The sequence below is a fragment of the Oryzias melastigma genome, linkage group LG17 (genome assembly GCF_002922805.2).
Source record: "Oryzias melastigma strain HK-1 linkage group LG17, ASM292280v2, whole genome shotgun sequence".
Taxonomy (NCBI): Eukaryota; Metazoa; Chordata; class Actinopteri; order Beloniformes; family Adrianichthyidae; genus Oryzias; species Oryzias melastigma.
In genome coordinates this window covers 24,559,176-24,582,587 of record NC_050528.1, presented here as the reverse complement: position 1 = coordinate 24,582,587, position 23,412 = coordinate 24,559,176, and the positions used below count along the sequence as shown (strand labels likewise).

Sequence of the window (23,412 nt, the reverse complement as noted above, 5' to 3'; positions counted from 1 at the left end):
TAAGGTTTTAAAGTATTAAAAATTGGCTTTTACTAAGATTTTTTAGGCTATTTTGGAGTTTAGCTAATTTTTCAGCTACATGCTAGCTGTTTTTTTAGCTATTAATTTCAGCATCTTCCGCTATCAGCATTCGTATCTTCAGCAGCCAAATTCAGATTACAGCATTCACAGTAGCATATGCTATATATCTAGTTAATAACTTAAAAAGTTACAGTTTTAAGTTACATTTTAAAAATGTAGTTTTAGTGTGTTCAATAAATGTTTATCCTGTTTGGCCCGTGACCTAAGGTGTGTTTTGGATTTTGGCCCATTGTAAGGTCAAGTTTGGCACTCTTGCCCTAACCAGTTACTGGTTCACATCCAGGTCCGGTTTGTGCCTGGTACCGGATCTGGTGCCAGGTTAAGGTACCGGTACTGGACGCGCCCTAAGGACCAGTTCCCGTCTGATACCATGTCCCGAGGGTTGCAGACCCTTGATTTTACAAACAGCCAGAATGCCAAAAAACGACAAGTTGGGAACAGCCAAAACGTAAATTTTTAACGCGAAGGGGTCTTTAACCAAAAGTCAGTATGTGACGACTTGGGGATGATCATGTGTTGATAATTAATCAATTGAAATTATTCATCTTCCATGTTATTTTATCTACATGTCAAACGTTTGTGTTTACACAAGCCATGCTGTTGTATCTTCCAATAAGTCTTACAAACATGCAGGCTTGTTATTTACAGACATTTTTACATTTTTTAAAAGAAAGAACTCAATAATTTGGCGCTGGTCTGGTCCAATTACACTTTGTAAAACTGATTAACTAGAAGAAACACATTCATATGATTAATCTTTCCATTATGGTGGTATTTGTAGAGTCTCTCAAAGCTTTATTCAATGATCGACATGCACAGCAATAACATAAGGCTCGTGACCTTGTTTATTCAGCAGCTTTTCTATGAATACTGTGAAGGAATGTGATACTAACATCCAGGAAGGCTAATCTAGACTTTTTGTTATTTATTCTTAACTTTTTTTTCCACACACAGATTTGGAAGATCACACTTTATTGGTAAATTTTGCTATACTTTTTATTTAAGGTTAAACATAAACCTCTTTTCTTTCAAAACAGCTTATGTATATCCTAAAACACGACTAAATTGCTGTAATTTTTTCCTGTTTTAACCTCTCCACTAAACCAAATCAATAAATTAACTTTGTTAACGTTTTATACAGTAGTGGTCTTGACAATAAATAACTTATTCAGAAATGTTGCAGATATGCAAACCCTCATTCATGTATGCAACCTCTAAAAGACATTTTCTAACGTGACTTGCAAAAATGCCCCAATCCCCTGTAATAAAGGCAACTACAGTGTCTGGCTTATTAAAATGAACCTGTAATCATCCTCATTCAGCACCTACAGTAGACCTTTGACAGCCCAGAGGGACAAACAATGAGCCCCCAGTTCTACAGAATTCAAACTTGCGTTACTTTTATTTTTGGGAAGTCATTCATCCCTCATGCAAAACAGCTGTTTTCTGCTTTCTTTTTTATCTCTATCCTACTTCAAAATACAAAAGAACTCCATTGGATTTGACAGCTCATGTATCACAGTACCATAGAAGCTTTGCAAGTGCGTCAGAGAGGCAGCAATCATTTACATTCTGCACGGTCTGTGCAAATGGACAACCACAGCTGTAACACGGGTGTCCGGAACTCCCAGGAAATTATAACCTACAGAAAGTCATAATCATGTCAGAGTCAGCCAAGATAATCTGAACCTTACTTTCTCACTGCTTCCACACTATCGACAAAGGTTTTGTTCTATAGTTTCCAGTGCTCGGTTCGCTTGGTTCGGCAGACGTGACATCATGTGGTTTGTGCAGCGATTGTGAAAGATCTTATTGATAGTATAAAACTGATACAGTCAAACACATAAAAAAACCTTGACAATCAAATGCAAGATGTATACATTTGATTTTGAAGACTCTTATCTAATTGTATAGAATACTAGTGGTAAAACTAGTATTTTTTTTTTTAACTAAAATGTTGGGAAAAAGCCACACTGCAGCAAAATTGGATGCAACATCTGTCACATCTGCATGTAATACCCAGCTCCTGGTGCCTTACCTTATTTGAAGCCATGTCGCTGACGGACCTGTAGGTTTGAATGGTCTCCAACTGGTCCAGACACCAGTCCAGCTCCTCCATGGTCTCCATGGCCAGCTTCTGGTAGGACTCATCTGCCAACAGGCACACGGACATGTAATCAGGCCTGAGCGGATCCATGTCCGCGCTGGAGCCCCCAGACACCACGCGATGCTGCTGCTGCCCGAGGGTCCCGGGGTGGCTCGGACGTCTGGGGGGCTGGCATGCAGGACATCCGGAAGGAGTGGAGGAGGAGGAGGAGGGGGAGGAGGAGTGCACACAGAGCTCCTTCATGCTGCAACGCTCCACCACCTCAGAAAGTTCAGAGGAGTCTCAGACAAACTAATAGTTAGTTTGCCGACCTCTTCCCCCCCCGGTCTCTGTAGCCTCTTTCTCTGCTTTCCCCCTCATTCCCTCGCTCTGTCTGCTCTGCAGAGCCCCCTCCCACTTTGTCTGGTTCCCCCACCCCTCTATCCAACACTCTCTCATTAACTTACCCTTTCCTCAGTGCCATTCTGCAGAATAAGTGGCGTGTGAGGCAAATTCTTGACCGACTCCCTCCTTCTTAATTTATACTCATTCCATCCAAAAAAACATACATGTACTTTCTTTTCAGAACTAGAGTTGAAATAAAGTTGCTTTTTTAATCCGTTTTAAAAGTTCATGACTATTTTTTCCACTGCAGCAGCTTTTTTCCTGAAAAATAAAGACGTCTTATAGGTGGTTGTCTAAAGCTGGGCTCACATCACACTACTCCATCCTCACAAACTGCCTTTTTTTCCTCTATGAGGGGGCAAAAAAAAAGTAACAAACAGAAAATTTCGTGTTTACATAAGCAACATGAGAGGCAAATTTTGACTCCCCTAACTGAGTGAAGGCCAGGCGAGGTCTCCACTGTGAGCCAAAGAAACCAAAGCACTTCCTCTTTGACCCTGAACATATAAAAAACATGGAGTGGAGTCGCTGAGCGGAGTGGCCGCTGAAGGTTAAAGGTTTGAAAAAAATAATAAAAACAGCTCTTAGAGGAAAAGATGATCATAGGAAAATACAGAAATAATGCATCACATCGACCGGGGGTTACGATTACATAAATTTCTGCCCAAAGGGAGGTAATACTGAATGCATCTGGATCTCCCCACCTTCTGTTTTTAATGGGAAAGACTGATCTCTACTTCATAGGGTTTTTACACATGGAAGAAATTTACCCCATATGCTTAACACAACAAGACAGCCAGCATGCCGCTCCCTTACTTACGTCAATATAGTGGATCAAAGAGCTTCAAAGTGCCGTGATGGCGCACAGATTTCAAACCACCAGGCTTTAACAAAGCGATGTAATGAGAGTTTAGGCATCTAGTTCAGCTCCCATCATTGTCAGTTAACAGAACCACGTGGTGGCGGTGGCTCCTCGGAACAAAAGAGAAGGACTTTTTGAGCACATCTACTTGTTTGAAGAAAGATCCTGCCCTCGTTTTTTAAATGCTGAAGTGCTGGCATTAGCTCAATTCAACAGACCAAAATTTCTGCCAAGAAAACGGGACCACATCCCGTCCAATTCCTCAAACATGAGTGTATGGAAGAATAAGACATTTTTTTAGTAGGGAAATGGAAGAACATTTAAGGCAAACCACATAGACAAAGGTTAAAGTCCCACTCCAATTGTGTTTTTTTTCTATTGTAAATTGTTTTTAGTGGTCTTTTAATTAGAATTATGTTGCTTTTAGTCAATATAAAAAAACCTGTGTCATTTCTTGAGATCGTGGACCGGACTGTTAGCTGCGCTAATTTCCCAGAATTCCTTATTTTACACTCAAATGCTAGCTTCTGGCACCTCACAAGCCCAAGCTAACATTAACGTAGCAAAAAACACCAAAAACAGTGGAGTTTAGACCAGAGATGTCCGAGGTCAGTCCTCGAGGGCCGGTCTCCTGCTGGTTTTACAGAAACCCTGCCTTATCTATTGCTGATTACCTGGATCAGGTGTGTTTGGAGCTTCAGTGGCAGGTTGGTTGGATAACATGTAGGACATCGGTCCTCGAGGACTGACTTTAGACACCCCTGGTCTATAAAACGCAAAATCAACTTTTTGATCTTTTAAGTGTATTATACTGTTCGTTCCTCTGTATGAACAAAGCGATATTTTGATCCATTCACGCATTTCTGAGTATTTCTCTAAAAACCAGATGTAAAAAAGTGAGAACAACCCCCTCCAGGAAGAGTCTGCACTGCCAGCATCGCCCCCATGTGAACATAGACACTTTCTCCATGAAGGTAACGTTAATAAGCTAGCTTCACAAGCAGTCCTGGCTCACACTGGCTGTCTGTGCTATTTGTGTTGTAAGCCCAGGATTCCCTTGTAAAAGAGTTTTATATCTCAATGGGACTTACGAGTTAATTGAAAAAATTCAGTGATGGTCAAGAAACACTTATTCGATTTAGGGTTCAAACTTTGTGTTGCGGCAAACACCAAAGAACAATCTGGTAAGCTCACAAAATAACTCAGATAATTTGTTCTTTTGTGTGCCAATGGTAATATATGACTATATAATATGGATATAGTTTACTCTGAAAGGCTTAAGAAAATCATGGCATAGGGCCTTTAAAGCAGTGACTGTTTGTTTTCTAATTGAATAAACAGATCTCAGAATAAAACTTTGCCGGTTTGGATGTCTGATTCTAATTCATCTGGATCTGCTACATCTCTTTAAAAGACTGCTTTATGTGAAATGACGTTCCAGACAAAAAATTACGCAAAAGCAAACATGGACAGACAGAGTACTGAACCCGTCCTCACCTTTGGTTGATTATAAATCCAGTGCCGTTTCAGTGTCACCACTGTTGTGACACACTTGCAGTCTGATGAACCTGCTTCCAGACAGCTTGATGTACTTTTCCAGTCTGTCTTTTTTTTTTTCTTTTTAGTGCTAATGCGTTGGCCATATGCTGAAAGCTACACAGAGGACAACAGAGCTCAGTGCAGCAGACAGACCCTGGCTGCCTTCCCTTCTATCTCTCTCTGCTCTGAGGCCACAAACTAGCTTTTGTGAGAACTTTCTTGCTGCTCTTATGACCAAGTCCATACCCAGTGCTGTCAGGACACCTTTCGCTTACATCTACCTCACTATGTGTTTCCGACTGACCACTAAACCTTTTAGTCTCTGTTTGATTAAAGTTAAAGTTTTCTAATTTTTTCAGTGCATGGCACAAACTGTAGTGACAGAAGAAGTATTTATGTTGTTCACAAATAAAAGAATACAATTACAAAAAAGGAGAACGCTAAAATATAATCTATGTTTCTGGGATTAATATGAAAATAGATAGATAGGGATAAATATAATCTTTGCAGTCCCAGTTGACAGACTGGAACCATTCAGATATCAGACTCATCTTTCCATGTGTCTGTTTTGTAAGCAGGACTCCATCTTAGGACTAGAGTCAAAACACTAGTCTTGGTTGGCCTGTGACCCCGTCATGTCTTCAGTAATGCTGCTGTTGGCTTTTGGGGGTTGTAGGATGGATCTGGTGTTTTTCCTCTCATTCCTCATAGTAGATCATTCCTCTGCCTATTTTTCTTGATGGTGGAAATAAATAACTACTCTTACTTTTGGTCTGTGAGTGATGTTCCAGTGTTTTTTCTGTTTATGTCTGTGTTGTTTTTTCCTTTACCCCCACTTCGTCAGATGGTTGCACTTACAGTCTGATTCTAGTGAAAAATTATTGAATGCAATCTGTTGAGAACATATATTAGCCATTTCTAAAATACAGTTCAGATTATTTGCCATCAATAGACCAAATTATCAAGTTAAAGACCAACTCTGATCATCTTGTGATCTATTTTCAAAGCATTCCCAGTTTTTTTTTATGTAATTATGTTGTTTTTAGTCAACAAAAAAAACGGTGTTGTTTTTTTAGGACATAGTTTCTGCAGAGGGGCAGGAGTTCATTAAAAATCAGTTGCGACTGTTGGCATGGAGTAAGCTCCTCTCTAAGTTTCCAATCATTCTTTTGTTTACGCTCTCTCCCGCTAGCATACAATCCCAGGCTAACACGGATCTAGTCGTCTACAAGTGAATGCATCAGAATGAAGCATGGAGATGGTGGCTTGCAGTTGTAGGTCTTACGTCACATCCTAAAGCTTTTTCAAGCTGCATTTTTAATGTTGTGATTTTTTAATCACAACAATTTGAATAGATAAATACTCAGAAATTTAATTTTAATCTTAATTCTCTATGAATATGTCCTCCAACATGAGAAAAATGCTACAAAACCATGATTTTCATCAAAGTAATTTCACTTTTTGCTTAGTTTGATGTTTTTCTGAAATTCTTCATTTGCTGCCTTTCCCCCCTTTTAAAAAATATCTGTAAGAGCTGAATGGAAAACAATGTAACAATACCATAAAAATTCAAAATCATTTGCATTAGAATAATATCAGTAATTACTGAGAAAATGCAAGTTCATAATGAAATGTATAAAGTGACGTGTATTATGTGATTTTATTGTTTCTTGTGGATTGTATATCAATCTTCTATTGAAGATAGCAAACATTTCTAACTTTTTAACAGCAAAAAATAAAATCAATTGAAGTAACATCTTTGATTTTCTCTTTTTATACTACTGTAACAAGAATGATGTGATTGAGGATGTGATTATATGAAGAGGAGGGAAAAGTCTAGCTTTTTCTATCTTCTCCGACCAATCAAATTTATTGGACCATTTGCAAGAAAAATCAAAGAATAACACAGACTGCTTAACACATTTCAATTAGAGGATGACAAAACTATATCAACCTACAGCTTGAGCTTTTCCTTGAAGTCATTAACCTTTGGGTAAACCAGCATAACTTGACTGGGCAGCTTGACTTGGGGCTATTTTTTATAAATGACTGGCAAATAAGGATTAAAGCAATAGAAAAGAAAAGACTGAGTCATTTAAACGTGAGTAGTACAGATCAAGTCTTAGGTATGTGTTTACTGTTTGACAAAGTCAGGAGGTTTTTCCTTTGGATGGAAATTACTGTGAATCCACACCCTTTTTTCTTTTCTCTTTTCGACTTTACCATATCGTAGAGGGCAATGCTACACTACGTGCACATTCCCACTGTTAGTTTGACAATGCAGATCTGGAAGTGAGATGGAGGAGAGCGGCTTGAATGCTGAAGGTTGAATGATTCACATTTGAACAATGATTCACCCTTTTATCTTCCACCCCAACGTACGTCAGTTTATGCACGTGCGGAGATTAGGGAAAGAAAAACAACACCGAGATGAAGAAAAAAAAAAACCATCTTAATCATACTAAAGGAGAACAGGACAGCTGCGTGCGGTACAGGTTGGAGAGTCAGCCTGACAAACACATTGTGGGGAAATACAGCCGGCATGTGTAAACATGTCAAATCAGATTCCTTCCTTGTGCAGAGATCAGAAGGCGGCTGCAGCTCCGAGGAAAAAAAATATTCCTCTGCCAACGGAAATGTGTTGCTCAATTGGTAATTACACGTCGATCTGTTCCTCAAACGCCCTCGATGAATGAGACTACTATGTAAAAGTGAAATTAATGGTTGTTCAGATTCATAAATACGGTTAATCTAAGAATTTGCTGTTTTTTTTTAAATAAATGTGGTCTTATTTTAACATTTTACAGAGATTTCAGCAGTAAATGAGTGTTGTTTGGTTTGTTAACTGTCTCAATTTAGTGCTGATGGAAAAAAATGAACTAATTAGGAGATGATGGCTAAATAAAATGATTTGTGGATGCACAGACACAAAGCATAAACCAAAATCTAATTTACAAATATAAAACAAGACCTGATGTAAGTAGGTCTAACAAAGACATTATTAACTAATAACAGGACAAAATGAAGAACAAGATGTAAATAAAAATGAACTTAAAAACTGGAAGAAAAAAAATATTTAGGATTTAAGTAAACAAAAACAAAAAAAACTAAGGATTAGTTTTCTTTTGGAAATTATACATATACACACACACACATATATATATATATGCTCTTTTTAAATTAATGGATAATATATTCGAGACAGGTCCAAATGAGAAGACCATAAAAACAAACAAATACAAACAACATTCAATAAAATAGAGTACAATAAAATAGAAATCAAGCTTAAAAACTGAACGCCTTCAAAATGTGTCTATACCAGTAAGTCCTGATATTTAAGTATGCCGTGCTTTACATTGGTGAGGGCTTAAGTTCCTCTATTTCTATTGTAAAATTGTTCCAAGTGTTCTTTTAACTACGATTAAGCAGTTTTTAATAATAAATCATAACCCCTGTGCTGTTTTTGAGGACATCATTTTTTGAAGAGCAGCAGGAATTCATTAGAAATTTGCCTCTGGGTTTGGCGTGTGACAGTTGGAGCAGAAGTTGTCCTCTGGCTAATTTCCCATCAGCACATTTTTTTACACTCTCTCCTGCTATCTTATAACACCTCAAAAGCCTAAGCTAACATTAGCTTAGCAAGAAAAAAAAAACCTGAGCAATATCAGAGCTGCACAGTTTTGAAAAAGATGTCAAGTCAGACAAGAAAAGACGCTACTGGATCTATTTGTCTAGAAGTGGATACATCAGAATTGTAGCGAAGAAGGAAGACTTTGGCGCGCTCATGGCAGTTGCTGCGTCACAAATGTAAGCTTTTTCAAACCGCGAGTTTTGGTCTGCTCCTTATCCATCACAATTTTAATAAATAAATGCTCAGGAACGCAGTTTTTATCTTAAATTATTCTATGTCCTCCATCATGAGAAAAATGCAACAAGAACATGTAAAAAAAATAAATAAAATAAAACACAATTTTCATTGGTGTGGGTCTTTAAGGTACTGCATAGATCCAACATCTTACCTGTTTTATATGTTTATATTTTTTATATATCTTAATTTTTTAAACATAAAGATTAATATTTACAATCCCTGAGTTTTTTCATGTCTGTAGTCATTTAGAAATTTGCATTTTTAAAGCTTTTATGTTGCAACTCTTGGCTCTCAGGTGTTTCCTGATAGCAAATCATTCAGATTTGATCATAATTATTTTATAAATCAGACCCAAAGAAAAGTTAGTACAGTGCCATGGAAGCAAATATAGGATTTTAATGCTCTTTATAATAGTTTTACCTTTTTTGTATGCAAGAAAAATCCCTCTATGAAGCACTATGTGCAATACCACAAATGCAATGTGTTATGAAATATTTTATTTAGCTATATTTCAAAAACTTAAATTTTTGTACAAAACTCTTTTGCAACACTAGATCTGGACAGACTACCGACTGATCTGATGGAGACAGGGGCGACACTAACAATAGATCCAACCTTGAAACTTTTCCTTCCAAACAGTCTTTTCTTGATTGTGTTTTCTGCACAGTTTACAACTGCAGCGCAATCTCCTCAGCTATCAAAACAAACTGCTTCAAACACACATGAGCCTCATCAGGACCCGTCCGACAGCCCCTTCACAATGCCTCTACGGAGCCGTACGGACACGGGCCAGCTTGAGGGATGGGCCACAGGGAGGTTTATGACTGTGCTGACGTCAATGAAATAATTCAAATACTTAACCAGGCTGCACGCTTCCAGTCTGCCAGATCCTTTCCTCTGGCTGTGAGCCTGGAAAGCCTGAAATGGACTATTGCTGTGGACCAGAGCAGTCGCTGCAGGCTGAAATAAGAGCAGCAGACTGAGAAAGACTGAGAATCAGTCAGATTTGTATGTAAGATAGTGGTCCAACTATCCCTCGTGTGTTCATTTAAGAACCAATGTGATCATCTTAAATTCATGGTATTGATAAAGAATGACAAATTCATTCTTATTATTTTTCCATTTAAATAAGCACAGAAATGCATTTATAACATGAAAAACCCATTCTATTGGTGGAAAAATCACATTTTTAAAAATCTTCTTTTGCATTTTACAAGGCAGTCAGGTCCTAATTCAGTCTGTAGAACTGCAGATCACTGGTTGAACTCATTTTCCCTCTTCTGGGTGCCCAGACTAATGCATCATAACCATATCTTCATTTCATTCTTCTTGAAAACGTGTTTACAAAAAGGAAACAATGGCTGAATGAGCAATGGCCATTATGTATGGCTCCACACCCAGATAAATTTACGCACAGAGCCTGTTTGGTTTTGGAGGCATGAATTTGTACCTGTCAGTCCATTATTGCAACAGTCTGTTATGACCAAATTATTCTTTACAGCTAAGAATACATGTTCATGTTTTTTGTTTTTTTTGATAACTGCATCAGAGATCAGCTGTTTTTCTTTTCAAGTACAACAGGAAGACTGTTTCAAGACAGACATTACAGCACACTCTGTCTGGTTCTAATGGAGTTTTTTTTTCCAATTAACCATTCAGAGGGAGTCCTTTGTTTTTCTATATAAGCCGATTGAACTGACCTCATCGGTTGTTCACTTAAATGTGCCATTAATGCAATACATGATGGGAAGTTTGATCTTATTAGAATGATTGGATGATGGTCTTTCTCCATTCCCGATGCAAAAGGCTAAAAAAAATATTGTTTATTTTAGATCTGACAGCAATGTCCTCGAGCTAAAAAATATTAGAAACATCAAGACGCAATGTTTTAAGACCAAGTCTCAAATATCTGAATGTGAGTGTTTTTCAAGTCCAAGTTCCAGTATTGCCATAAATATTGGTGTATGCATGTTATGGTTTAAAATGAGACTTTTTAACATGGGAGTCGATAGGAAATGACTCCCTTCAGATACCAGTCTCCACTGCTTTTTTTACAAACCAGGAAGTAACGATTGGACTTCCTGGTTTGGGTCAAATTGGGAAACGGGAAGCTGGGTGTTTGAGTAGAACTGCTGGTTTTCTTGAAATGAACAGAACAAAACTCCTCCTCATTGTTATAAACAACCCCCTCCCAAAAAATGCAAGAGGAAGTGCTGTATGTAAGTATGTTGTTAATCCAAAAGAATGATCCACTACTTCATTCAGCCTGCGCTGTGAACTTAGACTAAAACAGGTCAAACCAAAAGTGGTGTATAGTTTTTTATCATTCACTCCCTCATAAGAGATGCTCCAATTTTTGCTTTTCTTGTTTTTCTTGTTTTGATACACTATTGCCTTGTTTTCACTGAGCTGTGCAGCACGGTATGGCGCATACATTGACTGTATATAATATGTGTGCCTGTCATATACATGGATCATTGACAACGTCCACAGCAGTACACACACACCCAGACAGCACTGACAGCAATGTGAGAGGCGTTTTCAGCAAAGTTCAGATAAAACATACATTCAAGTAAACAGTTGGACCCCTGTTTCTATTTTATTTGAAAACATGACTATAGTTATAGATTAAAAATGAGATTAATGCAATTAAAAAAACTAAAGCGCTAATTCGTCTGTGATTAATTCATTGTGATTATCGCAATAATTTGTCGACTCTTTGTCGAAATGACTAGGGTTGGGCATCGATAATAAATTTCAGAACCGATTCGATTCACCAGTCTGAATTGATTTGATTGAGTTTTTTTTTTCTGAGTCTTTCTATCCATTCAGCTCAATTTGATTCAATTCAATTTTGAGTTTACATGGTAAAAACATTTAGACACATTTGTTTAGAAATATATTAATAATCTATATATATGTATATATGTGTGTGTTCTGAATATATTTATATTAATCTGATACATTTCACATCCTGTAAAATGTATTTGTTAAATAAAGAGATTATTATTAGAATACATGGTTACATGGTTTCTTAAAGGGAGAAACTCTAACAAAAATGTTCAGATCATTAACATTGTGAACACTGTTCTGCTTCTACTGGAGGGCGTTTCAGTTTGGCCTCTAGGTGGTGATTGCGCGACAGCAGTACAGTTTATACACTTTAATAAGCAAAGAATGAGCAAAAAACATGGCTTTAGACTACAAATGGTTACTTTAAAAATGTTTCCATAAAAGAGTTTGGAAAATTCATGTCTGTGAGTAAATAAAGATGTCCATTTAGTCAGCAATGCATGTTTACGTCGACCGAGCGTTAGCATTATCTGTCCAATGGGAAATTCCCTTAAACGTTAGCATAAAGTTAGCTGATTTTAGCTTTATGTGTTGGATCGATCTCTAACTTTATGGATCAATTATTGATCTATTAAGCTTAGATCAATTCAAATCGATTAATCGATTTTATGAACCCAACCCTAGTAATGACCTTCTGCAAATAACAGGTTTCATCATTTATTGACACTAGCTCCCCCTAACCGGTCCGTTCCATTTTTCTATGGGCCAACAACCAACGAGGGCCCAGAAGTGGTACGGTTCGGTCAAATGCTCAAAATACCGTAACGCTCAGAAACAAGGCTTAAGTAAATCTCAGGTCCAAAGTCTTAGACACCTGAAGAAGTCAGACATACAACTTTGCAGCTCTTATATTTATATACTGTATATATACATTTTTTTGTTTTTGTATTTATTTATATTAGACATTTTAAATACAAACTTAAAAATAAAATCGTGTCTCCAAAATGTTGCTCTGACAAAGTAATTCCTATTAAAGTTAAACATGTTCCATCAGGTTTTTAACAAACTTCTTCCATCAGTCCGCAATAGAGAAACTGAAAATAGCTGTCTTCTGATGACATGTTTCTGAATGACGAGAGGGAAAAATAACAAACCTTTATTATGTGGAAAGAGAAATAACAAGGAATACACTGTGGAACACTTACCAGAAATCTAAGAATCCTTGGGAAAGACTGTCAACTTAGATCACAAAGGGTGAATCAAAAAAAAAATTTAAAAAACCAAAAAAAAAAAAAAAAAGAGCAAAAACTGAACAGAGAGTGTGGAACAAAAACATGTGTGAGGCTCAGAGAGCTACAGGAAGTTAGCACTGACTTAAACTTTCATTTGGTGAACATTAAATTATGTTGGCCACTTATTAATACTATGCAAAGCCACCGACTATGCAGCCTGAAGTGTCAAATCCTCAGATGAAGGTAACCATCACACATGAGACAACCCAATCCAGAACTCCCAGCAAATCTGCCATTTATCAAGCGGAGTTTGGAGAAAGCCTATAATCTGAATGCGTGAGGGAAGAGTGAGGCCTTTGTTGACTGCCGGCTCACGAGACCGCGTGTGCTAGAGCCAGTTTGATTTGTGAAGCCTAAAAATCATACGAGGAAGCCTACAATCCCCTTACGGTGCGGGAGTAAGATGTTTAACAGTGTAAACAGCCTGCAGTGACGCATTTCCAGCCCTGCAGATTTTTTAGTTTACCCTTTTGGTTTTTTTGTTTAAAGCCCTTCATGCACTTTCACCCAATGACCGGTCACGTCCCTTTTTGATTCTTCCATCCGAGTAAACCTCGTGGACGGCATCTGGCTACAAGTTAAGATTCGTTTCAGTCCAAGGCATCAATTTTCTCTTGTTTTGTTTGTCTTTTAGAACTAAACTTTCTTTATCTCTAGCCTCGTGCGCAGAGAGATGCGGGTTCATTATAATTTTCAGCAGCTGGAAAGCAGCCACGGCAAAAACGCGGAAAGACACAAAACAGGAAAAATCTGTTCTCCTTTTCCGTTAAAAGCTGAGGAAAATGACACAGGGAGCAGCTCAGGGGAGGATGTGATTCATTCTGATCCTGTTAAACGCAGTAGTCTCCTTTTTCATAAATCAATGTGAATCATTACTTTGCTGCAGGTGGACTGAGAGCACTTTGTATGCTCAAAGATAGTGCAGGACGCTGACAACCTTGAAGTGAAATCTAGAATAAAAACACAAGCGTTTGAGGGTTTATCGTGTTTGTTTTTACTTCTCCTATCTCCTCGGTGCGTCACAATAAAGGCCAGTGAGATGGCTTTCCTCGTCAGAGAGCACTTGCAGAAGGTCAAGGATTGTGAGAAGTGTGGAGGAGGAAGAATAATAAGACACTCGCAGTCGTCTTAGGTTTTTCCTGCAGCGGGACTCTGCTCCTCGCAGCCCATCTGTGCTGATAGGAAACTGAGAGCACCCATGTGCAGGCAACATTGACGTCAATGGAGGCTGAAAAACCAGTCCAGCAGGAACCACTGTCCCTGCAGCTCTTCTACTTTATTTCACATGCATTTCCCCTAAACCTCTACCTGGTTTTACAGAAATGCGGCTGTGATTCTCATCTATCCTATTGTTACTTATTTCCACTTCTTTCTTTATCTTACAACTTTGTTTATGAGAAATTCTGGTATCAGATAGCAGTTTTATTCATGCAAAACTCAAAAACTAAAGTTTAATTGCATGTGTGAGTTTAGTAAAAGCATACAATGCTTTACAATATTTTTTACAAATAAAAAAAACCATCATTTTATTCCTAATCTTTAAAATATATTTTAATTTGCATCCAAAAACTTGTTCCTCAATGCATTTGCAAACTCCACAGGTATAAAGTCTTCAACTTTTTCATGTATTTTATATAAAATAAATCTAAATTCTAAGTAAAATCAGTTAAATGAAAAATTATTTAAAGAAAACTAAAAATGTGCATGTGCACTCAGCAAGTAATAAACAGAAGGGTGAGAACATTCAGTTTGATAATTATCTTTCATTTGCAATCCATCATTTTCCAGCAGCAGCCAAGGTTCACTCATCACAAGTGACTTGCACAACTGCTTCTGTGTAGGCAAATTACAAAGACAAATTGCTCCTAGCAATACGCACTTCAACAAAATAAGACCCAGCATTATTACTTCAAGGAAATTTTTAATTTGTCTTTTTTATGGAAATGTAATTTCTTTATCCAGTTTTAATTCATTTCTTTTGATTTATTTTTCATTCTGTAGCATTTTTTCATTCTTTCTTGTAATTATTTTCTTTTAATATAATTTTGTTTTTACTTTGTGTATATTACATTCTTAAATTGTCTTAGTATTATGGAATTGTTTATTTAATGAAATTGTAAAGCAGTTTTGTGCTTCGTATGGCAATACACATAAAGTTTTATTTGAATAAATGTATTTTCCATAGTGATCCACATTAAGAATGAACCCACCTGAAAGACAGACTTTGGTGGAACAGGGCTGGTTTGATGCTGGAGATCTTCTGCAACACAGAGACACAACAGCAGGTATTTCATTCAGGAATTGCTGCAAACAGATAAAACAAAGATGGCTGCAAAGCTTTGTGCATGAAGGCCTTGATGGCACCAAGTTCACAAAAAAACTTATAGGATAAACAACTGATATTAAAAAAAAAAAAGAATTTACTCTGATTCAACAATGGAAACTATTTGATACTTGGGAAGATTTTAAACCTTTTAACTTCTCTTTGCTCTACAAATTTCTAAGCTTTTCTCAAAATCAAAACAAAGAGCTTTTGAATCATTAAGAGCTAAGGTTTTTTCAAAAATGAGTCAAAATCCTTTTGCTCCCTATAGAAAAGTTCAATTTAAGACACAAAAAAACTCAAATTACGTGTTTTAAGTAAAGTTCATAAGACAGCTAAATGCATTTTAGTATTTTTAGATAATAAAATTTAGATTTATGTTCTAACAATAAGTCCTAGTTTTAGATTCTATGAGGACTTAATAAACTGTTCCAGCTTGTACCAAGATTGCATTCTCATTTTGTTCATATTTTGTTCTAAAATGAGTCATTTCCATTGTTACAATAGTTTTTTTTGTCAATTTAATCTATACAATCTACAATTAGGGACATTAAAACTCAACATATACAAACTATTTTCTTAAAACTCACAAAAATACTTATTCTTGGTCTAAATAACACTCAGTTTGAACTAATGGTATCTAAAAGTTAGATTTTTCAGCATATTTTTTTTCCTTTTTAAATGCTTGTATCTAGATTCCAATTTCTTTCTATGAAATTTCTTAAGTAAAACGTACTTGCTGCATGGAGAAATCCCTTTACTACTACTTTCTGGTGATTTTCTTCCTAAGGTTAGTGTTTTTCCCCATTTTTAGACTACCTCTTTTTGTAGTGAACACAATTAACCCAGATCTTTATAACAAAAAAAAATAAATATCACTAAATTTACTGGAAGTGCAGAAACATGATCCAGCTACAGAATAATCATAGTGGTTCATGAGCTCCTCATGAATGTCTAATAGTGTTTTTATGCAAATTGATTATCATTATTAGAGGCTTTTTCTTAAAAGGAGAAGCCCTCTCATACAGTAAAGTCCTCTTCGGTGGAGGGGGGGGCAGTGCTCTTTTAAAGAATTTAGGACACTTTTTGAACCATTTCCCCGAATCCAATCCTATCATGATACCCACTACATCACCAAAATGACGGGAAAGAGATGTCATAAGCATTACAAAGGAATATCCTCAAACTGCCCACACATGTTAAGAGGGCTTCTTTAAACGTCATAGTTTCAAGCTGGTAAACCAAGCATGGTTCCATTACTCCACTGGTTCCAAATAAATCCGTTTTGTTTTTGTGGGACAAAAACTTAACAGCCAGTGAAATGATAAGGAAAAAAAAACTAAATGTGCACGTGGGCGGCCTCATAACCTGTAGAGACACTTTAATAAGTTCAAACTTGTCAACAGACATTCATAAATGGCAGCTTCTTAATTTGCATGGATGATCACTTGAGGCGGTTGTTCCTCATCTCCGACCTCCGATAGGTTGAAACCTGTTGTTCTTAAACATGGCACCAAGAGTGCCAAGAAAACAGCCATCAAGTTTGGCAGGATCGTTAAAATTTATTGAGATTAAATAGAGAACAAAATACTGAAAGAACAGTAAAGGTCTTGTCAGATCAGCAGTATTCTGATGCGCAAAACTAGAAAAATACCAGTACAAAACTTTTTTTTTTTTTAATATTGTTTTTGTATTTTATGAACAACAAAAACATGCATTGAACAATACGGCTAATACATATAAATTCGAGTTTTTTTTTTTCCAAAAATCATTCAAAAAGATTGTTTTTTCTGTGCTCTGGGTGCATTTAACAAGCTTTCTATTGAATAGATTCAATGTGTCACATGTGTGTAAGTTTAAGTTTAAGTTATGTTATGTTATGTACTGCATGAATAAGTGAAAATTGGTTTATAATTAGAAGAAAATGTAGATTATGGAATCCTCTTTTTTATTTTCATTATTTTCCAATTAATGCATGACTTAATATCTTAAATTAGTTTGATATAGCTTTTTTTTTCTTTTTTGTCTTTTTTATTGTTTGAAATAAACCAATAAAACCAAAACCAATTAAGTTAAACTGATCAAAGCATTTTGTTGGTGTACTCCTTCTATTTGAATATTCAAAAAAGGTTTCAACATTAAGGCATTTTTTAGGGAATACATGCTAGATTTTAGTGGTGGACTCTCTTGGCCACCAGAGGGAGCTCCAGTGTAAAAAAGGGGAAAAAAGGATTGGAAATAATGGAATATGTTGAGCAACAATTCCAGTCATCAACTCGAAACTAACTGACATTTCCTCGAAATATAATTCATTAATGAGATTTTAAATGAATAGAAATTAGTTTATGTTTGAAGAGAGTTTTGCTTCGGTGACTGTATCACTAGAAACACAATTAATGATTGAGTTCAAAGTTATTTACATGCTCGGTGTTAAACAGAAATGTATGCAAATATCCTTTGCAGGGCATTTCTGAGAAAAAAGTGCTGGTGTGCAACAAATAATCTCGTTTTTTTAGCCAAATGTGTTTTTCAGCAACAGTCCTTATTTCTACACAGCACAGTCTCAGTTCCCTGAACTGGTTACAGCTTTTGGTGTTCCTTCTTTGTGCGGGTGCACGAACACTAGAGTGCACCTCCAGTACGCATGCGGCCGCCAGCCCACATCTGGTATCTAAGAAAAAGAGGTCGAGACCTTTTTCTACGAAGTCAAACACCATGCCAATGTGGGAGCATCAACATTTTCATTTAGGTGCTGGAAATAAAAAGCACAAATAAAAGCAGGTTTGCACATGTGAATGCCCCAGCTGAAGGCTAGAGATTTATTTATGACTAATCAGCGCCTCCCAATGACGCATTTTGGTATTATTGCAGATTAATTGTAGCTTTTAGATCTAATCTGCAAACAAAATGTTGCCAAAAAAAAATAAATACATGACTACAGCTGAAACTTTTTTAACACCACAAATGTACAAGTCATAAGTTCCGATTCAAGGTTTGAAAAATAGCTTGAAATTGCTCAAAAGTAAGCTGTGAACAGATGTTAGTACTTATAAAATAGTGCACATTTCAGAATTACATAAAAAAGCTTTAAAAGTCGTTTCTCCAGGTGTTCCAACTTCACTCACAGCCTTCTATGTCTGCATAAAAGCTGTACTGGAACACACACACCTTGATAGGCTTTGATTGAATAGTACTGTGCTTCTAGAACAAAAACAGATCGAAAAAGACAACTAACAATACAGGAGTGACAGACCGTCATAGTACAGAAAAATGTTTCTCTTTCTTTTGGAAAAAATTCCCCAAAATGTCAAGGTGTCAGTGAGTCTTTTACCATCAAAGGTAATCAGAACGTGAAGGAAACTGACAGGAAGAGGGTTTGAGAGGTTCTAAATCACAACTGAATCAGAAGAAAGATTTATTAATGTCTGCATGAGAGGAGTTTCCCAGGAAAACAGACTCAAGCACAGATTTATTGTGGTTGTAGTAAGCATGTTTCAGCTTTAACTGTGATAGCGAATCTTCCTGCTAGAGAAGGGCTGAGAGGACAAGCTGTACCCAGAAAGGCATTGTTAAAACTTCAGAGTAAGACAGAGAAGCCTGGTCCATCAAACGCCGCCACTACAAAAGATTGGAAGTTGTGAGAGATTAATCAAATTTTAAAACATCTGGTTCATCAGGCAGAGTCTGTACGCTGTCAAAAAGGTAAAAGGATGACTCCACAGTCCACTGTCAAACATAGAGGGGGCAGTATGATGGTATGGAGCTGTTTTGTTGGATCCATGGTTCCACTTGATTTTATATGTACGTTAGTAGTGATTATTTGTGTATATTACTTGTTTGTTGCTTTGAGTTTTTCCTGTGGAGAATATCTTTAGAGGGCTAAAGATTGTGCAAACTGAGTGGTGTAATGCTAACTGAACTCCATAGGGAGGGGACTTGGTTTTTCTGTTCTGTCTCAACCCTACCTATTGTGTCATTAGTAGTTTAATCCACTCATTTAAAATCCCCCAGGTATTTGGTAATGACAAGTCATTTATTTCTTTAGTTAAACATTATTCTGAATTTATTAAATAATGAATTCTCTCTGGTTACTTGGTTAGAGGTTCCTCCTAAGAATAGATAAAAACCTGAAACATGAATCCAAGCAATGCCAGAAGGACCTAAGACAAAAAACAACTAGATGGTAACCTTAAAAAGATGGAGTTACCACCTCCATCTTAAGATTTAAACTTCATGAGTTGGTTTGTAATGAGCTGGATTGAAGAAACAAAAAACTACAAATATCAAACAAGAATGAAAGCTTCTGCAGGAGACTTGAATGAACTTTTTGACAAATATGTCAGTTCTGTTGTAGAAAGAATTTTGTGACTGTGTTCAGCTGTTAGAACCATAAAAGGTGGCTACTTTGATGAATTGAGAGTTTAGGAAAAAAATTGTTAGAAATAGATTCAAGGACGTCCTGAAACTCAATTGTTTATACTAGGGCTGTCGGATTTGTCGCGTTAAAAACGCATTAATCTGACGTGTGCTTGACGCCGACAATTTTTTTGACGCATTAATCGCGGACTTTCTCATACGTGCCTTTCCATACCGCGCGCACGGGCGTCCCGCCCTCCAACTCACCGGCTGCTCTCACACTAGATCACGGGCGGGTCTCCAAACACCGAGCTGCGAGCTAAAACCGGCCGGCGCTAGGACCTGGAGAGCTCCCTCCCTCTAACCCGGCTCCGGTTCGCGTCCAGTACCAAGTCTGGTGGTACCGGCTCGCGTCCGGCGCCGAGAGCTGCGCACCCCCGACGTTCCGAACAGCAAGCTCACCGGGGGACGTTTTAAATGTTCTGGAGGTTTAAGCGTGATCCAGCCCCAGCATAGCGGTCTGTCTGCCGGCATATTCATCCGTGAGCTCCGCTGGACACGTCGCTGCATCGAGCTACAGCCAGAGAACGCGGCAGTAACAGACTGTCAAACTATCCACAGAGTATCCCGCTTTTCTCAGTCTTTAATGTTTTAAAAAACAAAAGTTAATTGGAAATGATAAATCTCTATTTCATTTATTACTGTAGTTCAGCAGAGGAGGAAAAGATTTGGTCCTGACAAAAAATGAACATGAAAGTGTTATGGAAATTTTATTTTTGATGTTTTTATTTTATTTTACTGAACGTTGATTGAGGTTTTGAATTTAAAATGCCCTTCACTTGCACTTGGGCTTTTGTTAGGCATTTTATGTTACAGCCTTTTATTTTTAAGAAAGTTTATCTCAATACAATGTTACAAAATAAAGTATTTCTGATGAAAACTATTAATTTAACTATTTATTAATTTATTTATTAATTTAACTATTAATTTTGTTTTCATAATTAATGTAGAACTACTAAATTCCATGAACCACACATTTTTTTTCCTTAAAAAAAGGCCAAATGTAAATTTGCAATTAATCGCGAGTTAACTCTGGACAATGCGATTAATCGCGATTAAGAATTTTAATCGCCTGACAGCTCTAGTTTATACTATATCTTTTCAGTTCAGAGTTCAACAAGACATTAACACCTTCATTTGACTGGTAGTGTATAATAGAAGGATTTAAAATATTGAAAGAAAAAGAAACATAAAAACAGTGAGTTTCACTGCAAAACTTGAGTCAATTGAGAAAAATACGAGAAAAGTCAGAAAGAATAGAAGCTGGCTTACTTATTTGATGTACACTGTACATTTGTCAAGGTGGTGAAATTGTTTCTAACAGTCCGAAGGCTCGCCAGAACCTGAAATCAAGACAAAAAAAACTACATTAGCTTTGACAGAAGGAATAAGACACATCTAAGGGGAGTGGAAAAATTAGAAATGTAATTATTTCAGCCCCGGAAGAGAATCATGACACAAATGGTAATAGTTTTTCTTTTTTTCAAAGAAACCGACGGACGCTCTCAGGCTTAATAAAACTCTGTGTAAAATAAGCCTACACTTATTTGAATATTCTTTGATTGACATTTTGTTGAATAAAAGAGAGAATACGGCATTTATTTGTAATTTTTGGAAAAAAAACAATCTTTTATTTTAATAAATATGGAGAATGAGGAAACCGATCATCACTGTATTCAGGGACCGAGGTGAATTTTCGGCATTATCTAAAGATTGCGGAAACTCTGCAGTTCACTGCAAAAGTCCCGCCCGCCGCCGTTGCAGGAGGGGAGCAGTTTAGAATGGACAGACACGCCTCCATCTGTGAGCAGATTGCAGCTAGGCAGAACACCTGAAATCCAGCTGGATCAAACTTCTACAAAATAAAAACTTGTTTATTATTTTCTGCAAACACAATGAGAAATTTTTATGAGAAAAAAAAGGAAAAAAAACAAAATCCCAGGAAGAAATGTCAAATGGTCATTGTTGCTCTGAGGAAAGAAATTCTTTTTTTTGTTTTTTCTAACTGCCTGGTAGCTGAAGCCACACAGGCTGACTGAATTGTAGCCACTGTCTGTATAAAGGTGCATTCACACCGAACGTGAGCCACGCTGTGGAGTTTCAATGTGAAATCAATGGAACAGACCCAAATTGAGGCGATCTGAAGTCCCTGATTTGAGTGATGGGCGCAGAAGACTGGCTGTAGCTCAATTTTAGCGGTGAGGTGCGAATTGGGCAGCGTGGACAGTTTTTAAATATCTAAAGTTTGACATGTCGCCTTGCGCATCAGCCAATCAGGAACTCAGCTATGACATTTTCATACTTCCATCAACTTCCTTCCATCCATCTGTCTCACAGAAACAGAGTGAGAAAAAAGCCCCCGGTACCAGGAAATATTTTTTAAAATAATAATTACATACATTTTCTACAACATTGTAAGCTATTTTGGGGGTTTCCACTACAAAATGAATCTCTTTTTTCCAGATGGAGTTTTCTGATTTTGCTGTCTAGTGTGTGAATACAACATAGATAAATAACAAAATAAAGGTAGTGTGGCATAGGTGAAGTTGTGCTGGTTAAAATGATACAATATAAGGCAAGCAAGTAGTCTTCCAAATTGAAAATATGGAAGTAAATTTACAAGTAGACAAAAACTGAGTTTTATGCCTTAGGATCTAAAGGGTTTACAGCAGATGGAAAAAAATCTCCTCTATTTAAAATATAATTTTAGTGAGACTTCAGACATGTTATCAATCTAAATGCGTGGTGTTTGAGAATGTTGACAAACACTCTTAATAAATAAAAAGTGTCTAAGTCGTCTTTTTTAAATGAAAGTAGAACAAAATTGAGCGTTTTCGTTATAACCTAATTAAAAGATACAATTTTGGAATGTCGTTACATTTTATCATAGCAAAATGTTAAAACTATATTTCTTTTAGAATATATTAGTAGTCTTGTGAATTGACATTAAAGTGGTGCACTTAATGCTATGTTTAGTCATGGCCACTAGAGGGCAGAAAGTGACGTTACATCTACAGGTCTTTCAGTGACCATCAGGAAGCTGTTTTTGGTTTGGAGATGCACTGAGTGGTAACCAGATCTTACCTGGGCAAATGGTGTCACGATCAAATCCTCTCCATGTCTGACAATGAGAGAATGCAACAGCATTAAAGCACAACCACGCATCAGCCACAACAGGGAAAGAAAGTGCAAACTTCTGACAACTCACAGTTCTCCTACAATTGAGGAGTTTCGAGACAAGGACTTAGGAGAGAGTTCGTAGTCGCTGTCAGAACGATATAAGAAGGACTCTCTTCTCTGGCCGTGAGCCGCCAGGCTGGGGTGCAGAACCAGACCTGAACCCGGGGACGCCTGCAGATCTGAAGGACTGCAGCACAGGGAGGGGCCATTCTCAACTTCCAAGCTAAAAGAAAGACAAAAGCAAATAAAAGTAGTGAGTGGGTAAAAGACAGAAAAATGGCAGTTTTCCAAAGATCAGTATCTGTATTCTCGCCACACGTCTTTGCTGATGCCTTTGTCAGCGGGAGAGAAAACACACGAGCATTCTGTTGAAGAAACAAATCATAAGACAAACCTTGTCCCTGTTATTTATATATCCTACTTTATTCCACTTAACACTGCCCCGGTCAGCTTACACCACAACAATCAAAGCTTGAAGTGCTCTAAGCTTGTGGATTTGCTCTGCTTTTCTTCCTGATATCAGTTCAAAGCAACAAAAGCCGAATGACAAGAACCCAGTAAAAAAAT

At 37.1% G+C, this 23,412-nt stretch overlaps 1 protein-coding gene across 2 annotated transcripts in view; it reads right to left on the bottom strand.

Annotated features, from left to right (window-relative positions):
* LOC112147212 (cAMP-specific 3',5'-cyclic phosphodiesterase 4B) overlaps positions 1 to 23,412 on the bottom strand; it is a 71,644-nt gene that overhangs the window by 9,854 nt on the left and 38,378 nt on the right. For both annotated transcript variants that reach the window (XM_024273436.2, XM_036216147.1), the window contains 5 exons: positions 22,874 to 23,068; positions 22,750 to 22,786; positions 20,938 to 21,008; positions 15,137 to 15,186; positions 2,120 to 2,232 (listed from right to left, as the gene is read on the bottom strand). In XM_024273436.2, the coding sequence (XP_024129204.1) occupies positions 2,120 to 2,232; positions 15,137 to 15,186; positions 20,938 to 21,008; positions 22,750 to 22,786; positions 22,874 to 23,068 (466 nt within the window). The remainder of the gene's footprint in view (positions 1 to 2,119; positions 2,233 to 15,136; positions 15,187 to 20,937; positions 21,009 to 22,749; positions 22,787 to 22,873; positions 23,069 to 23,412) is intronic.